The following is a 19459-nucleotide window of genomic DNA, read 5'->3' on the forward strand; positions in this document are numbered from 1 at the left end:
AGCTGTGTGATGTGGGCCGTGTGTGTGTGTGTGTGTGTGTGTGTGTGTGTGTGTGTGTGTGTGTGTGTGTGTGTGTGTGTGTGTGTGTGTACACAACACCGTTTGCCAGCATGTCACCGTGACACCACTCTAGCATATTCACTTCGTGCGACTCCCGAGCTTCCTCTAGTGACAAACCTGCAATCAGGGACATGTCTACGCCACAATGAGCAACCGTGCCGACACATTTTCCTCGGAAGAAAGATACATTTGGCTCGCTAATGTTTAAACGGTGACAGGATGATTGCTTGAAAACATCTTTGAAGAGGAACAGTCCAACATCACCTCCTGCTTGAAATGCGCCACAATCTTCCCCGTTCCAAAGAAGTCAACCGCCAGCGACCTGAGTGATGACAGGATTGTTGCCCTTCCGCCTGGGATCATGAAGTGCTTCGAGAAACTGGCTGCACATCATATCAGGGGCTCTCTTCTACCCTCAGTCGATCCCCACCAGTTCGCTTCCAGAGAAAATCGATCTACTGAGGACGCCATTCAAACAGCTCTCCACAACGCACTGAACCACCCGGAGCATCCAGGGAACGATGTGAGGATGCTTTTCATCGACTTCAGCTCTGCCTTCAACACAATCATACCAGACATACTGACAGACAAACTCTCCCTCCTTGGACAATCAATTCCACAATCTGTTGGATAAAGGATTTTTTTTAACAAACCGACCACAAACTGTCAGGCTCAGCCACCACCTTTCCACCACCATCACGCTCAGCACAGGCTACCCCCAAGGTTGTGGACAGAGTCCTCTCCAACTTCGACTGGTCACCAACCAATCCCCTACAACTCCACTGGAAAAGACTGTTGCTTCCCAGCTCCATTCCCACCTTGCCTCCAATAACCTCTCTAAAAAAAAAATTCTAATCTGGTTTCCGCCCGGTCCACAGAGTGTACGGAAACAGCACTCATCAAGATCACCAACGACCTCCTCCAAGGCTCTGTCTTAGGCCCACTGCTCTTTATTTTCTTTCTCCTCCTCCTTGACCAATTCAACATACACTGTTATGCCGATGATGCGTTCCTCCTTTTGACTGCTTCTCCATACCTAAACGTTGGCTCTCATCCAATTTTCTACAACTCAACAGTGATAAAAACGAAATCTTATTGAGAGGTACCAAGTCCTCTCTAGCCAAAACTTTCCATGACACTTGACAACACCTCCCCTCGGGTTAGGCGTCTCGTGTCATCCGAGACAGCGCACTGTCCTTTCAATCACAGGTAAATGCCATCACTCGATCTGCATACTCTCTCTTACAAAACATTGAACAACTCCGTCCATCCCTCATCCCCCCACAACATTGTCATTCTTGTTCATAGCCTCGTCGCTTACCGCCTGGAATACTGCGGCTCTCTTCAGTCACCACAAAAATGACAACTTCTCCAGAACCCTTTTTACCCACCACATTACTCCAGTCTTACAACAACTCCACTGACTTCATGTCTGGTACCGCATTCAAGGCAGAATACTAACCTGCACCTCCCTCAGATCTTCGTCCTCCCGCCACCTCTCCATTCCTTCTGCCCATCTAACCACTGTTGAGGACAGAGCCTTCGGCCGCTCTGACCCTCGTCTTTGAAACTTATCACCTGGCGTCCGTAATGCAGACTCATTATCACTCTTTAAAATTTGTCTCAAAGCACACCTATTTCGGATTGCTTATTTGCTTTAATGTTGCCCAGATCATTTACTATGTTAACCCTTTCATGTGCACCCTGTAACCTGATAACACATAAGATGTCCATTGTAGTCACCACCGTCCCTGAAAGGGTTAATAGGTTTTTTATGTTCTGTTATTTTATTGCACTACTTTTTAATTACGTTGTACCTCGAATGCCTGGAAGGCGCCGATGAATAAAATGTATTCTAATTATTATCATTATGCATCAAAGCGAGGATTGTTGTATTCTAAACAATAGATTTCCCAGTAGTACATTTCAATCTGGCTACAAAGCTATTGTACCCGTTGCATTCTCCTTCTTCTTCGAAGTCAAAGATATGTTGTTAAAGGGAAGGCGCAAAAATACATATCGTCAATGTACAACTTGCTGGTTTCATCAATACAACGAACAGGCCTTGTGAGAGGCGCAAGGAGCTTCTCTGGCAGAAACACAGCAATTTTCTCTTTCATGTGATATTTCAACACAGATATTTATCCTCCTTCAATCAAAACAGACCACTTCTGTGATTTATTAACAGCGCAGTTGATTTCTCACTCACCGTGACCCGACTGTGAGGAGGATTAGAAGGCACTAATCGCCTCGATTGTATCTAAGCTGTGAGGATTTATTCATCTTCTCCCGGCGTACAAATACATCAAGGCGGGAACAGGATGCGGGACACAAACCATTAGCGAGTCTGACAGACAAGCTCTTAATTGCAAAGTGAAAGACCGTCTCCTGATACGTTTACGGCACATCAAACACACAAGTTTCTCAGACAAAATGATAGCTGGAGGGAGGCCTGTTTGGTGTTCCGTCATCGAGCCTCAGGGCCGCTTACCGAGGTACTATCTGACCACCTGTAACACTTGCTAGCTTGAGGAAAACCTCAGTGTGGTCCCAACAAACAACATAAACTGACTTATGGTTAAATGCAGCAAAAATTAGGCCTGATAGTGACGATAATGTGTTGGTATTGTGTGGTGCAAGTTGTCATGTATCCTGATTTTTAAGCACGATGGGGCTATCTATGCCTCCGAACCATTTGACTGGAACGTATAGTTCGGTACTGATGGTGTAAAGGGGATGGTGAGGGTGAGTGCATGTTTATACTACACGGATTCAACACTTTTTTAAACTTGTTAAACATCTTTTTTAAAAAGGACAATGAAAAAAAAACAGTGCTCAACAGAGTTTGCTGACAGGAAGATCAAATCATGGAAATCATTTATTGTTAAGTGCAATGGAAGAGGAGTTTGAAATGATCCAAGTGTTTTTGGATCATAGTTTGGGATATAATGAGGGTTCGAACTATTAATATAAGCAATAATAACCTATTGCTTGTGGGCTTTGTTATTCACGTTGGCGGGTTCAGTGTACAGTAATTTTTCTTTTTTTTTTTTTTTTTGGGGGGGGCACCTTTCGCAAGCTTTTGGCTTTGGGATCTTTATGAACAAATAAAAAAGACTCCATCTAAGCAGGAAAGTAGCACAGTAACTGTCATGGTAGCATGTTGAAGGAATGTTTAATCTGGGAGACAAATTTTATACTTTATGCCATGCAGGTGCTGGTTTAATATGGGTTGTTAGTGAATTTATGGAGTCTTCACCATTTATGCAGGTAGATGCAGACTTTTGGTGCCCTTTTTTTTTTTTTTCTTTTTTCAAATATTCCGAAAAAACTCTTGGGTGGGTGCGGGAAGAAATCATAGTTTGTATATTGAATAATGTTGGCAGTTTTAGATTTTAGGGAACATCGATTACGTGACTCATTATCTGCAGGTCCTCATTATTGTCATTATATCTCAGAAGAGGGGACATTTGGGATGCTTCAACAGACCAGAGACACAAGTCATGAAAAGGACATCTTAGATGGGCCATGTAAAAGGGACTAAGGCCAAGGTGTGAGATTAAAAATGTTATGGCGCTCCGGTATAATAATGAAACATTTAACAAGGAAATTGATGACGCATAAAGTTGATTTTATAAGTCACAAAGGATGAGACGAATTGATAATGAGTAAAGAATGTGAAGCCACTGATAAGGAGAGATGCGTTGGACCAGGAGAAGGAGTGCCTTATGGACATTTTCAAAAAGTCAAAGGTTTGGCATTCCCCCGCATGTAAATTCATGTTTTTGGCCTTGGAAACTGATCTTTTTGATAACTTCAGCCTGGTTAAAGACTGTCTTGAGCGTTTTTTTTTTTTTGGCTTTCATCACGAAGCGTGTGCATGTGGGTGGAGGGGGTGGGGGGTGCAACAACTCATGTGGCTTAAATGTTTCAGTTTGGCTGTCTAAAGCCGTTCTTGGCCCTGAGCTGAATAAATACAATAGAATTACAACATAGGGCAGCCTTTGCCACACTTTTTAAGACAAGCAACCCCTTCAACATTCCAACAGTTGGCACACGTCCCTCAAACACCCTTTACAAAAACTTTGTAATGTTAATAAAAAAAAAAAATCCAAGAAAAAGCAAAAAAAAAATTTAACAGACGCTAGGTCATTTTTTTTTTTACAGTGGTGCCTTTCACATTGAAGTAATTTATTCAGTGGCCACATCCGAAACACAAAACAACCACATTTCAAAGCATCTCTCTCCAAGTAAACATGGTGAAGCGGCATTTAGCGGTTATGCTGCACACAAGTGGAATACGACGCCAACAGAGGTAAAGTCATCCCCAAGAGTAAATGCTTTTAAATTCAGTTTAAAAACGATGCTGTTTCCCTGCACCATGGATTAAGTGTTTTTATGCATTCATTCTTCACAACCTTCCACACATAACCAAGTAAACTCTGGTCAATTCCAACTCATTTAATCCATTTTCAGTCATTTACGTACTCCAAAGGCCAATATAAAGGCAGGTGCAGTTCTGTAGCACTCCCAAGTGTTCTCTGCAGGAGGGCGGTAATGTTTTTGATGGAGAAATTTAAAGCAAAGTCTGGTTTGATTCTATTCTGGCCTCGCTGCGAGCCATCTGAGCCATTGTTTGCCTCCTCTCGGTCTCTCAAATCATCTGCTGGTGATGTCATCACCGGCTGTACCCGAAAGAGGGACATCATCAGCCTCCGTCAGCGTGACTCAGGAGACAGCATATGAGACGACGACCACTTTCTGCTGAGCCTTTATCAAAAAATAGTCTTCATTTTGTGCGTGTGTGCGCGTGTGCAGAGAGATGCTTTACCGAGACTGTCACCATGCAACCACAAGCAGTGGACGCAAACGACCGGGCCAGATTTGTTTGTCACCACCATTCAGCGCAACAGGCGCCAACGGAGCTCACATCGTAATGGGATCTAACGAATTAACAGAGATTTGTGTCCCCCTCATAAGAATGAACTGCGGGGATCAATGAAGTCAGTCACCTTACCACTATGCATGCTAAACATAGTCAGCGTCGAAGACGGTCATGCCGATTTTTTTTGTTTTAATATGTGATTAGAAATTCGAGATACAAGTGCCATTTTCAGACCCTCATTCACCCAAAAGAAACAATTTATAAATAAGTAAGTGCGATTGAATGTCAAGACTCTGAGAAGACATACGTCTAAGTACATCCCGGGGGATTGAATGGAATTTATCACTACCTTCTATACAATGCTATTGTCCAACTTCAGTTGATTCTGCCATGCAGCCAGGGACGAGGCTCATAAAGCCTCAGGTTGTTCATGAAAGTAATTTGGAAAAGGTTCCAACGGTAATTACAGTACCGTATTTTCCGCACTAAAAGGCGCACCTAAAAGCTTTCCATTTTCTATAATGTTTAAAAAATATACACTCATTAAAAAAAAAAAATAAAATAGCAACACACCTTTTCTTTTTGTCACGATTGAACGGTTAATGAGGCCGAGAAAGCAAAAGGAAGTGTGGTTCCACCCAAACAGAAATATAATTCCTTTTTTATTCGAGAATGGGCAATTCCAAAACCAAATTAGAATATGTATCTTTTTCATTTTATCATCAAGCTAATATTTTGTAGTTAAAAAAGTTCGGAAAAGTGGAGTCAGTCATTTGAAACAGTGCCGTCTTTTCCAATGTTGGAAAGGAAGCACTCTTTCTCTCTCTCTCTCCTTCTCCTGATGACATCATCCAACAAAAGTTGAAGGAAAGATGGCATAAAAAAGAAGAGATTTGACTTTCTGAAGAGGCCCCTGATATAAGGTAAACTAACATGTTTATTTTTTTGTCATTTCTCGTCATGTATGCTTAAAGGTTGATAAACCTGCCTGGCCAATGAGTGACAAGCAGTGGTTTGATATACTTTTTTTTTTTTTTTTCACTGAGATGGTTGTGAATGGTAATTCAATGCAAATGTGAACTTCCAAACCAACAGTACTGATTAGTAATGGCTAACAGAGGGCAATTTAAACAGCAGGATAATTAAGCCCCATAGTAAAGAGAGAGCACTTGTTAAGACAGGAGTCACAATCGAAATCAGATTCAACATGTAGTTTTCTTCATCTGATTAAAAAAAAACAAAAACAAAAAAAAAAAACTAACTTCACAGCCCACTTCGTGTTTACACTGAAAGTTATTGGCAGTTGTTATCATCCGAAAATTACTTTTTTTTTCCTTGAACTAATTAATGTGACTCTTGAGTGTTTATTACTTACTTTTATGTCTTCCCCCAAAATAATTAGGAGCCGGTGTTTTAGCCTATTTAATCCCCAATTTTTTTCCAGATGTATAAACATCAAAATCAATCAGAATAATAACAATAATTTTAAAAATAATCACAATAATAATGATCGGCCCGGTCGACCTCACAGTGCAGAAGTATTGGCTTCAATTCCGGCCTCCCTGTGTAAAGTTTGCATGTTCTCTCTGGGCCTGCGTGGGTTTTCTCCGGGTACTCCGGTTTCCTCCCACATTCCAAAAACATGCATGGCAGGAATCAGATTCAACATGTAGTTTTCTTCATCTGATTAAAAAAACAAAAACAAAAAAAAAACTAACTTCACAGCCCACTTCGTGTTTACAGTGAAAGTTATTGGCAGTTGTTATCATCCTAAAACTACTTTTTTTTCTTGAACTAATTAATGTGACTCTTGAGTGTTTATTACTTACTTTTATGTCTTTTCTGAAAATAATTAGGATCCTGTGTTTTAGCCTATTTAATCCCCAATTTTTTTTCCAGATGTATAAACATCAAAATCAATCATAATAATAACAATAATTTTAAAAATAATCATAATAATAATGATCAGCACGGTGGACCCGTGGTTAGCGCGTCGACCTCACAGTGCAGAAGTATTGGCTTCAATTCCGGCCTCCCTGTGTAAAGTTTGCATGTTCTCTCTGGGCCTGCGTGGGTTTTCTGCGGGTACTCCGTTTTCCTCCCACATTCCAAAAACATGCATGGCAGGCTGATTGAACACTCAAAAATTGTGCCTAGGTGTGAGTGTGAGTGCGAATGGATGTTCGTCTCTGTGTTCCGTGCGATTGGCTGGCATCCGGTTCAGGGTGTCCCCCGCCGACTGCCCGAAGACGGCTGGGATAGGCTCCAGCACCCCCGGGACAATTATGAGGATAAGCGGATTGGAAAATGGATGGATGGATAATAATGACAAGTAATTATTGACACATAAGTGAAAAAGCATGTTTTATGATTGGTCACAATTCTGACCGGTGGGATAATATTCTGCAATGTCACATAAAAACTCGGAAAGTGCTTTATTTTTATTTTTTAACAACACACGCAGAAGATCATATATGTCAACAATGAGTTTTGTTTTCTTTGAAAATAAACATGCGGTCATTTGCATATTTTGTACATGTCAATATAACATTCTAGTGCAGAATTCAACAGATGTACATTCCATTAAGTCCTAGAACACATTTGTTTGGGAAAAACGATTTCGAATTACTGTCAGTGAGTCAAACTGTCAATACAGGAAAAGATCATAAACGTAATATGAAAGAGAGGCCTGCCATGTTTTCAATTGTGGTGCCTCCTAATTGCATAAAAATTGTGATTGAATCTGGATCATCGGTCGGAATGATCCAATAGAAATGATCAACCAACAATCTGCACAATCCACGAATTGTTTTCCCCAAGATTTAATTTGGGGTTTGGATTAAAGCTTTGTAAATGTAATCTGCTATTAACGCAATGGTTGGAATGCTTTTATAATCCAGCTCGCAACAGTAATAAAAAAATAAGCGTTTAAAAGCATTTTTGGTTTGGATTGTGGGGGTGGGGGGGTAATGGGATGGAGTGGGGGGTATTCTACATAGAAAGAGATTTTATTGGTACACTAGTGGTTGTTTATGGTCATAAAAGGTCTAGGTGTGGTGTGTCCTTTGGGCCTATACTATCTTTTTTTGGTGTCATTTGTCCAACTTGGATTGTTAAATCACAAGGACAAGACTTTTTTTTTTCATGCGTACACAACACAGCCTCGACTCTCATTTAAAACTCTACTTGTATAGTTATGCTTGACTTCTCAGCATTTGTCCAAACTATCTTCAATTTACGGCATTTCATGTGCTTTAAAGGTAAAGGATCCCTCGTCTCTGTGAAATTGATCAATGGCCACCTTGATTCACCACTGAAATATTAATCTTAGCTTAGCATTTCTTGTCTTTGTTTCCAAAATGTCTGGCGGAATGAGGGCCCTTTCATCAACTCGAAATGTAACACTACCAATGTAATATAGTTCGATATAGTGCTATAGTAGATAGATAGTCAACAAGTATTTTTGTGGAAACATAATTTACATGTCCTTAACATCATCTGACACGTTTCCAGATAACCATATCAAAACGTACCAGAAATAAAAATGCATCCCCAAAAAATAATTTCATTCAAATTAAATGTGAATGAATTCCAAATGTAATTCCAATATAGGGTATATATTGGAAAAAAGAAACAATTGGCACATCTTAAGGTTAACCTTCTAAAGCAATTTTGTCAAACCCAAGGCCTGGGGGCCAGATCCGGCCCGCCAGGTCATTTTATGTGGCCCGCGAAAGCAAATCGTATGTGTCATCTTGCTAAAATCTGTACCGGAATGTCAAATTGTCATGTGTAATAAATAACGTTGATATTTTGCAATAATTTTGTTACTCAGTTTACACTCCCTTAAATAAAAATTAAACAAACCATTAGAATTGACTTGACTGATTTCAAAACTAGTAATCTATTAATTTGTTGTGTACAAGTAATACTTTTGTGGTTTCACTGTCATTACGACCCTCCGAGGGAAGACAAAACTCCAAACTGGCCAGCTACTAAAATGAGTTTGACACCCCTGTGCTAAAGGGTTTATAACAGCTTCATAGATTGATTATTACCAGTTGTTTGGATATTTTACAAAGAAATCGCCCCAAGTCATAAGATTTGCACGTGGCACTAGCTTAAACATACCTCACACAGTAAATTGTGGTAAGTAGTTTCCAAATGTTTACACTATTAGTGATTCAGTGTAGATAACATCATGACTAACCGAGTCATAAATCATTTGTGCCCTTATCGTAAAGTAATTTTAAACACCACATTTGGGAACCCGATTGCCGTGTTGACTTGTATAGTGCATACACAATATATCAAACAGCTGGAGAATGTCCAGTGGAATAAACTTTGATGTTCTACAGGTAGAAATAGTCATGCACAGCTCTTTAAATTTGAGAATAAAATGATGCTAAAGGACGGCACTGGGACATTTTTTTTTCTTTTTATTGGTACATATTACATAACATGCAGGCTGCCGCTAAAGTATCGACACAGACTACAAGGACATCCTCTTCATAATAAAAAAGCTGGATGATGCCAATCATCAACGGCAATAATTCCAAACCAGTATGAAAACTGTCCAGTTTCTCTTAATTAGTCCAAAGTCATTTTGCAAAAATAATGTCTTTTTGTTGATCTATTTATGCCAGCAACAGATGACAGGCAGAACAATTAAAATGCTCATCCACAAGATGGCATTTAAGCAGTGCACCCCATTTTTGTATGGTGGTGTCCCATACCATTCTTTACCCCCTCATGTTAAATATGTGCCTCGGCTCAAAAATGGTTGGGAAAGTCGTCAAACACAATCTGCGTATGCAACCCATGCCTTTATTGTAGCCATGCCTTACCTGATGTTATGGTGCCGGTGAATGTGGCCAACAACCCAAACAGCAGATGTCGAAAGTTCATCTCCAAGCCTCTGTGTCAAAGCTCCAATCCGTGATTTTTTTTTTTTTCTACCTTCCTTGACACTCCAAGCAGCTCCTGCTTTAGCACTGAAGCTCTTTAGCCCCAGCTGGATGATTTCAAGCAAGTGAAATCACCCCCAAACAAACTTTACCATCTCTCCCAGAGCGCTTTGTCAGCATCATCATCAACATCAGCATCGTCACCGGCCTGGAAGAACCTACAAGTCGGCAGTATCACTTGGACCCGCCCATAATCTCCCACACATGTAGGCTGTCTGATTGAACCCTGTCAGAATACAAAGAAAGGGTCGCTTTAACTCAGTCAAGCTCAGTCGTGAATAAGAAGAGTGTATTCTCGGCGTGCGCTCCAGACACCAGTGTGAGGCGAGAGCTGCACTCTGCCGGATGGCTGCAACAAATCCTCACCAAGCTCCACTCTTTAAAGGGACAGACACGACATCTGTGCTCCGTGTGAGTGTGTACGCACACACAAATCCCCATGCAATGGGGGGGAAAAAAATACAATGCAATCTCCCTTTGTTTGTTTTCGGTGTAATAGCTTAGTAAAGCTCTGAGCGAATTAACAGTGAGGACATCACAAGGACAAAAATGGAGACTGGGCCAAATTGGAGTGAAAAGATAAGTAATTTTTAGCAGCATTACGGCTCACGTCTATTTTCAGATACCGGCTTTAGAATGACTCCAAGCAAACAGAACACGAATACAGTATTTTGTTTTTAGATGGACAAAAAAAAGCACAATACAATTAATTTGAGCGAGGGACATACATAAATACCATTAATCTGACTGATCCATCCATCCATCCATTTGCTGATCCACTTTATCCTCACAAGGGTCACGGGGGTGCTGAAGCCGATCCCAGCTGTCTTCAGGCAGTAGGCGGGGGACACCCTGAACCGGTTGCCAGCCAATTGCAGGGCACACACAGATTAACACCCATTCGTGCTCACACTCACACTGCGGACCAATTTAGAGTGTTCAATCAGCCTGCCATGCATATTTTTGGAATGTGGGAGGAAAACGGATACCCGGAGAAAACCCACGCAAGCCCGAGGAGAACATGCAAACTCCACACAGGGAGGCCGGAGCTAGAATTGAACCCGGTACCTCTGCACCGTAAGGTCAACGCATTTACCACTGGATCACCGGGCCTAATTCAAGCATTTTTCCTCTCTTCCGATCAAACTCAGCAAGTCTCAATTATCGCATCATATATCTAAAAGATTATTCTGAGCCATTATCATGTGACGTGCAGTGTGTTCACAGTGATTTTTCCTTTGTGATCTGCGTGGAAAAAGGTCAGGGCAGACGATTGTAAATGTTCAATATCACCAATAGGACATCCTTATAATGTATGGCCAACACAGACGGACAAATAGATTTTAATATAAACAGATAAGATCACTGTAATATTTCTCACGAGTCATTCCTCACAAACGAAATGACAAGAGTTTGAAGTACCAATGTGGTTACCAGATAAGCTAACAAGTAGCCTAGCTTCTTCGCTTGCTACTACTACTTCTTCTTTAGTTGCATGCAGTCTCGATGCCTTCCGGCACCATGTTGCTTATCACAGGTCAGTCTTGGTACTACAATAGAGACCCAAAATTGGTGGTGGAACACATCTGACATTTTATATTTGGTTGGTTCAAATGCGGGTGGGTACGCATCTTCAGAAATTGTTTGGGTACAATTTTTCAAATGAACACACTGTGTCTTGTTTGTATGTGTCAGCGGGGGATCAATCTGATAAAATAATAGTGGTGAGGTTCAAGTAGTGGCTGATTGATGATCTGAAGCACCTGTGCGCCACCTGTGCGCTGTGCAAGATAGCTAAAATTAGGTGCGCGTGGCAACAGAAGCTAATTGAGATCTGCACTACTGCAAGGTAATACCTGTAAAGTAATCCATTTCTCACAAATTCTAAGTAAAAGATTGACGGGATTCATTTAAGGATTCTGCTAATAAAAGCTCATTCACTTCACTCTGAGGTGAATTCAATAACCCCATATGGGTAAGCAGTTCCAGGACAAGTTCAATGCTAACAGGCTAAAGCACAAGTGTCTTCGAGGGCCTGCATGTTTTGGATGTTTCCCAACTCCAATACACCTGATTTTTGCTTTCTGCGAATACAACTTCAACAAGATACATGGAGTTTGCTAGGTCAGCTTGCTGGTGTACAGAGGGAAATGGAGAGACACAAAATCAACAAGCCATCCGCCAGCCATGAGTTACTCATCCCAACATAAAAGCGCCGAATGATTTTGCCGTGTATAACTAATCATCCTGTGGGTCAGAGCAGAGCCACCATGTAGCTAATTTATTCGGCAGCTGTTGTTCCCACCCACAATCTGGCCATGTTGGCGTCTCCACAGGCTTAACTGGGTGTCTCTCTTGTGGAGTGCTGTGGACACACGTCTCCCTGGAGAGGGGACTGGGGGGATTGGGGTGGGGGGGTGGGGGGTACAAGCTCACTTTCACTCAGAGCAAATGGTTCCGCCATCTCATCCCTCCGCCTCATTGTGTCCGTGTCACACCAGGAGAGGCGGTCATGATGGAGAATGACTTTTGGTTGCCTTTGTTCTCTCTGAATGCGACTCAGGAATCGGGCTGCTCAAGAGGAGTCCAGATGTCCGTTGCAGAGTGGGACACAAAGAGAGGCCCCACAATTGCTCCGTTTCTGCTTTAGTCGAAGTGTGCAGTTTATTTGTGGGGGGCCACAAAGAGCATCGAAGCATGAAATAGAGGTGAATGTCCTGGAGGTGTCACTTGAGAGGATTAGTGTCATTGTCCTCAAAAAGCCCCAAAAATGTGATCAGACACTCGCAAATAGTGTCTTTGATGTACAGTGCCGTCTTCTCCATTTTGTGTGTGTGTGTGTGTGTGTGTGTGTGTGTGTGTGTGTGTGTGTGTGTGTGTGTGTGTGTGTGTGTGTGAAGATGTTGGAAATGCTTCTTGTCATTTTCTTTGTGGTGAATGACTCGTGAGACACGTTATCAAAGGGGTCAGCAACCTTTTCGAAACTTGGCTATTGCTTTGGTACTGATTAATGCGAAGGGCTACTAGTTTGATACACACTTCGAAAATAACATATTTGCTGGGATTACCTTTCATAATTAATTCATTTGTGTGAAGACACTGATCATTTTAATGATTTCTCACAATAATTGAGAAACATGTCAGTATCAATATGGAGCACTTTAATTCTATAAATCTCGGCCGATGTTTACATTTCCAAATGATCACTTCATCATTTCAAAAATAAAAAATCACAATGTTTCATCACTTGTGAGCTATCTTTAGAACAAACTCGCAGACTACTCATATGATCCTTGTGGGCTACCCTACCTGGTGCTTGTGGGCAACATTTGGGTGACCCCTGCATTATGCAAACTCAATCCGGCTGTAAACATTTAGGATTTATGATCTCAACTGTATCTCCGAGCTGATTGATGGACAGAAAAAAAATAGGAAAAAAAATCACTCTTAACACACAACCACACCACAGATTAATTGCCTGACTTTCGTCACTAAAAGTAAAGCCAAACTCTCAATTGGATGTCTGAGATTTGGGCCTTTGCTGACTTTTGTCCCAAGGAAGGGAGAAAAAAAAAACAAATGCACATTCATCCAGATTATTGGCAGCTTTAGCTTTGAAAGGCGCACACAATTTTGCAGTTGCACCCGCAATCATTGCAGGTTATGACAACTCAAGAGCGGGAACTCAGTTCAGTTAACATGAAAATGTTAATTGCACCTTTTGCTTTTTCTTTAGCTTTTTTTTTTCATCAGTACCATGAGATGTATGTATATTGAATAACTTCTTTTCAGACGTGTACTTCAGTTCATGTTAAAAAAAAATCAATTGACAAATTAGGTTGCACTATTGAGCACTCATTTGTCATTTAGACTTTTTCGTGTGTTTTATTGTTTTAGCATATTCATTTCACAATGTTTAGCTGATTTTAAAATATATATAAAATTGCTTATAATGTTCATTTGAATTGAAAACTGACGGTACATTTAAAGGTTTCAAAATGGCAAAGGTTTTGAACCTGGAACAAATGACTCCGTTTGACATTATTTCCTATGGTGAATCATTCAAACAAATCCCGTATTTTTTCGTAAAAGTAATGGAAAACAGCTTGGAAGTTAAGGGAAATGACTTCCAGCGCAGAAAATGGATGCCACCTCGCCGACTTGGTCATTTGGATTCAGGTACAAGCTATTCCCTGGACAAAGTGCGCGCATCAAAATGTCAAGCGCTCCATTTAAAGCACATGTAATATATTTGGAAAGAGCAAAATTTCCGTTAAACCCCTAAAGCACAATCTATATGGAAGGATTTTGTATTACTGTCATTCCAGGTTATGTGCATGTGTGTGATAAGGAATTTAAAGTTGCCACCGCAGGTTATGTTGTGTATGTTGTGACAGAAGGGGGGTCGAGATGGTGAACTGGAACAGCCAATCTGCTTGATGTAGAATGTAAGATTCAGCTGTCCGCTTAAACCTCCCGGACTCTGACCTTATGTGTCTCACTTTAGCTCACTCTGACAAAATGCAACCTCCTGTAATATGTTTCCCAAAATAACCACATACACCCAAAAATCATCAAACAAAGACAAATGCCATCTATTCCAGGGCCTTCCACTTTAAAGACATTTTCCCCATAAGAAACAATGTAAATAAAACATATACAGAGAACCCCTGATACTGGTGGTGTTATCGTTTCCATAAATGTCCCAATGACTTGCCGTTACAGTACAAAACTGGTGGCATCCCACAAGACTCACTGCTCACGCCACAGATTTTTACAGTTTGTTATACTTAACCTGAACATCAAAATTACTTGGTGCTCCAGTAGTAAAGATACCGAGACCGCCTGGGCTACAACAGTCCTGACATTCGAGGTGATACATGACATGCAATTAACCGGCTTGCAGAGCAGTTTAAGAATGTGCTATCACTCAGCACAAGGAGGTAGGCAGTTATCGTCGTACAGCACACGTCAAAGGGTTGAGTAATATTTATTTTGAGCCCTCTTGGAATTGCTGTTTAATATTATTCGTATAGAAAAGTTGTGAATCAACTATCGGGAGGTTTCGACATGCCCAAAAGCTCACCAATTTTTTGTAAGCAATTACATCCTGGTGAAAGCTGATGTATTTTAGTGGACATTATGTGTTTTAACGGCCACAAACATCAACCACCAATCTGAACTAAACAAATAAATAAATAGTAAACCTGTAACAACAGTATTTTACATATTTGAACTTTTTTCCCTCATCTCTCACGACAAATGTTTTGGCCCACTCTTGGTTTCAAAAAAATAAAATGTGGCCCTTGGGCACCAAAGTTTTCCCACCTCTGCTCTAGTATGGACGTTGTATGGTGATGCGTCTGCTGGTGCAAATTAGCGCCTGTTAGCACGTCATCTGAGTTGTTGACCTGAGCGGCCACTTCTTCGGCACATTTCATTCGTGTGTGTGTTTGTGTATTGCGCAAAAGGACCTTGAGACAGTCAAATGAACAACAGGGCTTTATTTAGAGTGCAATCGGGCTGCATAGAAGCCTTTCTTAAAGCACCACTCAACATTTCGCTTGCAGTCCCTTTTAGCTCGTCCAGTGTGCTCAACATTGTGTGACTTGTTTGCAGTGAGCCGTGCGCACGCAGGCCCTGCAGGAACGCTGCTGCTATCTCTGTGATAAACTGATATAATGAGCCTGAATGAGGCGATTTGCCGGACATCGCACTGTTTCACATTTCATTTGCTCACAATTTCACATTACACTTCCTCTATGAAGTGTCATTCGTTTGCACGACAGCCCAGGCTTTGTTCAAAACGTTGCCGTTTTCGATCCATCCATTCCCGAGAGCTTTTTCCTTCATGAAGGTCGTGGGTAAGCTCAAGCCTGCACAGCAAAAACTCAACTAGCCAGGACGACATTTTCAAATGAAGGAAAATGCTTGTTCTTCGTCACCTGAGATATTTCTTCTTCCCAGATAGATTTTGTGGAATGTTTCACTTGCCTCAGGCATTTTTTGACTCGGTTTAATTAGTTTGAAGACATCGGTAGAGGCTTTCAAGGTGAGCTACAATGATTTCTCTAAAGAAATGCTGCCAAGTTAAAGGTTCTCCTGGCAGATAATTCTACTTAAATGAAGTAACATGTTCCTCATTTCATGTCTTTCTTGCTTTTTAAGGCCAGTTTTTGCCCTGTGTTCAAATTGAGTTTGTGCGAGAAGGGCGCACTCCGGAATGGCCGCTATAAGTCACATTGCACCTATAGACAACCATTCACGCACAACCACGAACAATTTCGAAAGTGGGAGGAGAACATACAAACGCCAAAGCCAAGAACGAACAGGCTAATGAATAGGCCCTTCATGCTGCCGTGCTGCAGCTTTCTCTTCATAAAAAGTAGCATAAATCTTCAGCTCTTGTCAAAATGGAGGCCTAATTAGTTGGTAAAGCACATTCATCATTATTAATTATGCCTTATGGGCCATTGTCTCGCAATGTGGCCTTGAGTAAAACGTCTGGGAAAGTAGGAGTGGAGAAGTTATAGATAACTTTATAATAATTCTATATTCATTATTAAAAGGTGAGCTCGATAAATATTCATCAAAACAAATGCCTGGAGAGAGACAGGGCAGGAAGAATTTGTGTGTGTGCGTGTGCGTGTGCGTGTGCGTGTGCGTGTGAGTGTGCGTGTGCGTGTGTGTGTGTGTGTGTGTGTGCGCGCGTTTCTGCACAACATCCCTAGTGCAGAGGTAACAAAAGAGTCACCAAAAAATAAGTTCACTTGGAAAACAAAACAAAAACAGCATTTGTGTCTCTGATTAGTCAGCTAACTATAAAGAGGCTCCATCACGGTGAATGCACGTTCAGGGCCAAGAAAGGCTCACAGGTGCTCATTTGCAAGGTTGCATGGCTGGGTCAGGAACACTTAACTAGTGGAGTTTTTCATTAATATTAGCCAAATGATACAAAGATAAGAGAGACAGATCATTGCGACTGCGACTACAACAACTAATCTGCGCCAATTTGCACAGAAAGGGCGTCAGGCCAGTAACGCCAACCTTTCTTAGACTATATGAGAAATGAGAATCTGGTCTCACTTGCCACAGAGATAAAATTAAGATTATATATTTAAATAAAATACAAAAATAAACGAGGCAGAAACAAACAGATGCCAACAAAAGGCAGAGTCACTGCAAATAAAAGCAACAATTTCCATAGAAGAAACCAGAACACTAACAAGCTTGGACTTATTAATGTTAGAATTGAGTAACTTTAATTACCGCCAATGCAAAATAAAGCATAACTGAGGCCCATTTACTATTCTTAAAAGCCAACGGCTGCTAATTTGACCAGTGAATATGTTAGCTTAGTCAGCGATGCTAACTAGCATTACTTCAGACATCGGCGGCCCGGAGGTCCAGTGGTTAGCGCGTCGACCTCGCAGTGCAGAGGTAACGGGTTCAATTCCAGCCCCAGCCTCCCTGTGTGGAGTTTGCATCTTCTCCCCGGACCTGCGTGGGTTTTCTCTGGGTACTCCGGTTTCCTCTCACATTCCAAAAACATGCACGACAGGCTGATTGAACACTCAAAATTGTCCCTAGGTGCGAGTGTGAGCGTGGATGGTTGTTCATCTCTGTGTGCCCTGCGATTGGCTGGCAACCAGTTCAGGGTGTCCCCCGCCTACTGCCCGAAGACGGCTGGGATATGCTCCAGCATCCCCCGCGACCCTTGTTGAGGATAAGCGGATTGGAAAATGGATGGGTGGACTTCAGACATCAGGTAGAGGTTATCCTATTGTTGGCTAACAGATGCTCACTCGAAGGCTGAAACACTAATCATCGGTAATAGCAAGGGCGTGTGGCCAGGATTGCTAATTAGCTTTGTCTTCATTCAGATTAGCATTGAGGCGAATGGCTACTAACTCGAAGCTAAATCACAGACAGCGCAATATAGGGACATACGGATGCAGAAATCACACCAATTAAAAGCTGATTGGTCACAGGCTCGATGACAAGCAGTTTAGCTCGGTCAAAATGGACAACATTTAGACCTTAACTACGTACAATGAGGAGAGACACGCGTACGTCAACTCAATACATACTTAACAGCTAAGTAGAGGCTTAGTCCCACCAAATTTGAGATTGATCGGTGCTAATTTGCAAAGCTAGGTAATGAAGAATGAACATTAACTAGGCAAGTCTTAGAGAACCCTTAAGTGCTATTTCACCGCAAACTAACAGTCCTACCCACAAAAAGGCAAAGTGTAACAGATGCTAAACGAAAGGCTAAATTGTTTTTCATGGTTAAATGATTGCAGGCATAGCTAATTGGTATCGAGGTCAGGAACGCTAATGAGTCTTGATTTCATTATTATTCGCGGTTTAAACGACACCGACTCAAGGCTGAACTACTGCTAATAGCGTAACGAGGACAATTCGTTAGTAGAAGCTAAGCGAAGCCTTTAGACTCAATTTGTGTAGTAACAGAGAAAATGGAGAATATTTTTTTCTTCCGATTTTCAATTGAGTGACAGTTAGCTGAGATGATTTCCACTTAGCAAACGCATCCATCTGGTGTTTGCAAAAATTGAAGAGGAGGGAAGAAAAAAAACAAGTGACTTTCAGGTCCAAAATGTTCACTCATTGATTGCTTGGTAGACCTGCCATGTAATTGCCGCTTATCCACGAGAGCCTTTTTTGTTTGTTTGTTTCACTGGACTATTTCATCACAGGCACAAAAGCTGTTGTCTCAGCTTTGTGTTTGCAAGGATGATTTTTCGAAGCATTATTGCTTATGCCTGTTCCTTCATGTCAATTCTACACAAATGTACTCTATTGTGCAAACTGATGCTCTCCCCAGTCCCTTTTCTTCTACCGCGTTCCAAGCAGAGGGATCAAATTTAAACGGGGAGAAACCTCAGACCCGTGATTCCAATTGAGGCTCTGGAAGGCCCTCTGCTGACTGGAAGCCTAAGTGCAACCCTTACCATTGGAATGTCGGAAGTGTCAATGGATCACTTATTGGTATTTAATCAAATGATGACATTATGGTTAGAGATTATCCCCCCCTCTAAAAAAGGAGCAAGGGATTAAATTTTTCTCTATAATACTGGTAGGTTAAATACCATTATTTAAATCTTGACAAAAAGTAGAGGCAAAAGCATCCATTTTAAGTTTGTCGATATATTTAACCCCTCCATGCCCCCTGTAATCTGATAACATGGTAAGATGTCCACTGTGTAGTAACCGCTGTCCCTGAAAGGGTTAAAATGAATATTATAAAAGATTAAAAGAATATTGGCTTTCTGTTGGGAGAAATACAATCATTATCTTTTTTACATTGACGCTGGTCCTGGGTTTGACTATTCAAAGGGTGAGCCGTTTTACTTGAGCTTTATTAAACAGTTACGGTTACCTTCTCTTTACATCTATCTCGACGACAGTTGAAAATGGAAATTAAAAGTGTGCATATCGAGCTAAACGTTTTTATGGTGGCAACGGGTGGAGATCTAGCATCATGGCGGAGATTGTAAATTTGAAGTAGACACCGTTTATGCTT

General features: G+C 41.3%; 2 protein-coding genes across 4 annotated transcripts in view; one reads left to right on the top strand and one right to left on the bottom strand.

Moving 5' to 3' along the window:
- Positions 1–10252, bottom strand: part of LOC109518445 (roundabout homolog 2) — a 60313-nt gene extending 50061 nt beyond the window's left edge. For all 3 annotated transcript variants that reach the window (XM_019874260.1, XM_019874261.1, XM_019874259.1), the window contains exon 1: positions 9793–10252. In XM_019874260.1, the coding sequence (XP_019729819.1) occupies positions 9793–9853 (61 nt within the window). In that variant the 5' untranslated portion in view covers positions 9854–10252. The remainder of the gene's footprint in view (positions 1–9792) is intronic.
- Positions 1–19459, top strand: part of esamb (endothelial cell adhesion molecule b) — a 94851-nt gene that overhangs the window by 12704 nt on the left and 62688 nt on the right. The gene's annotated exons all lie outside the window — the stretch shown is intronic.

This window comes from Hippocampus comes, unplaced genomic scaffold (genome assembly GCF_001891065.2).
Source record: "Hippocampus comes isolate QL1 unplaced genomic scaffold, H_comes_QL1_v1.1 scaffold125, whole genome shotgun sequence".
Classification (NCBI taxonomy): domain Eukaryota; kingdom Metazoa; phylum Chordata; class Actinopteri; order Syngnathiformes; family Syngnathidae; genus Hippocampus; species Hippocampus comes.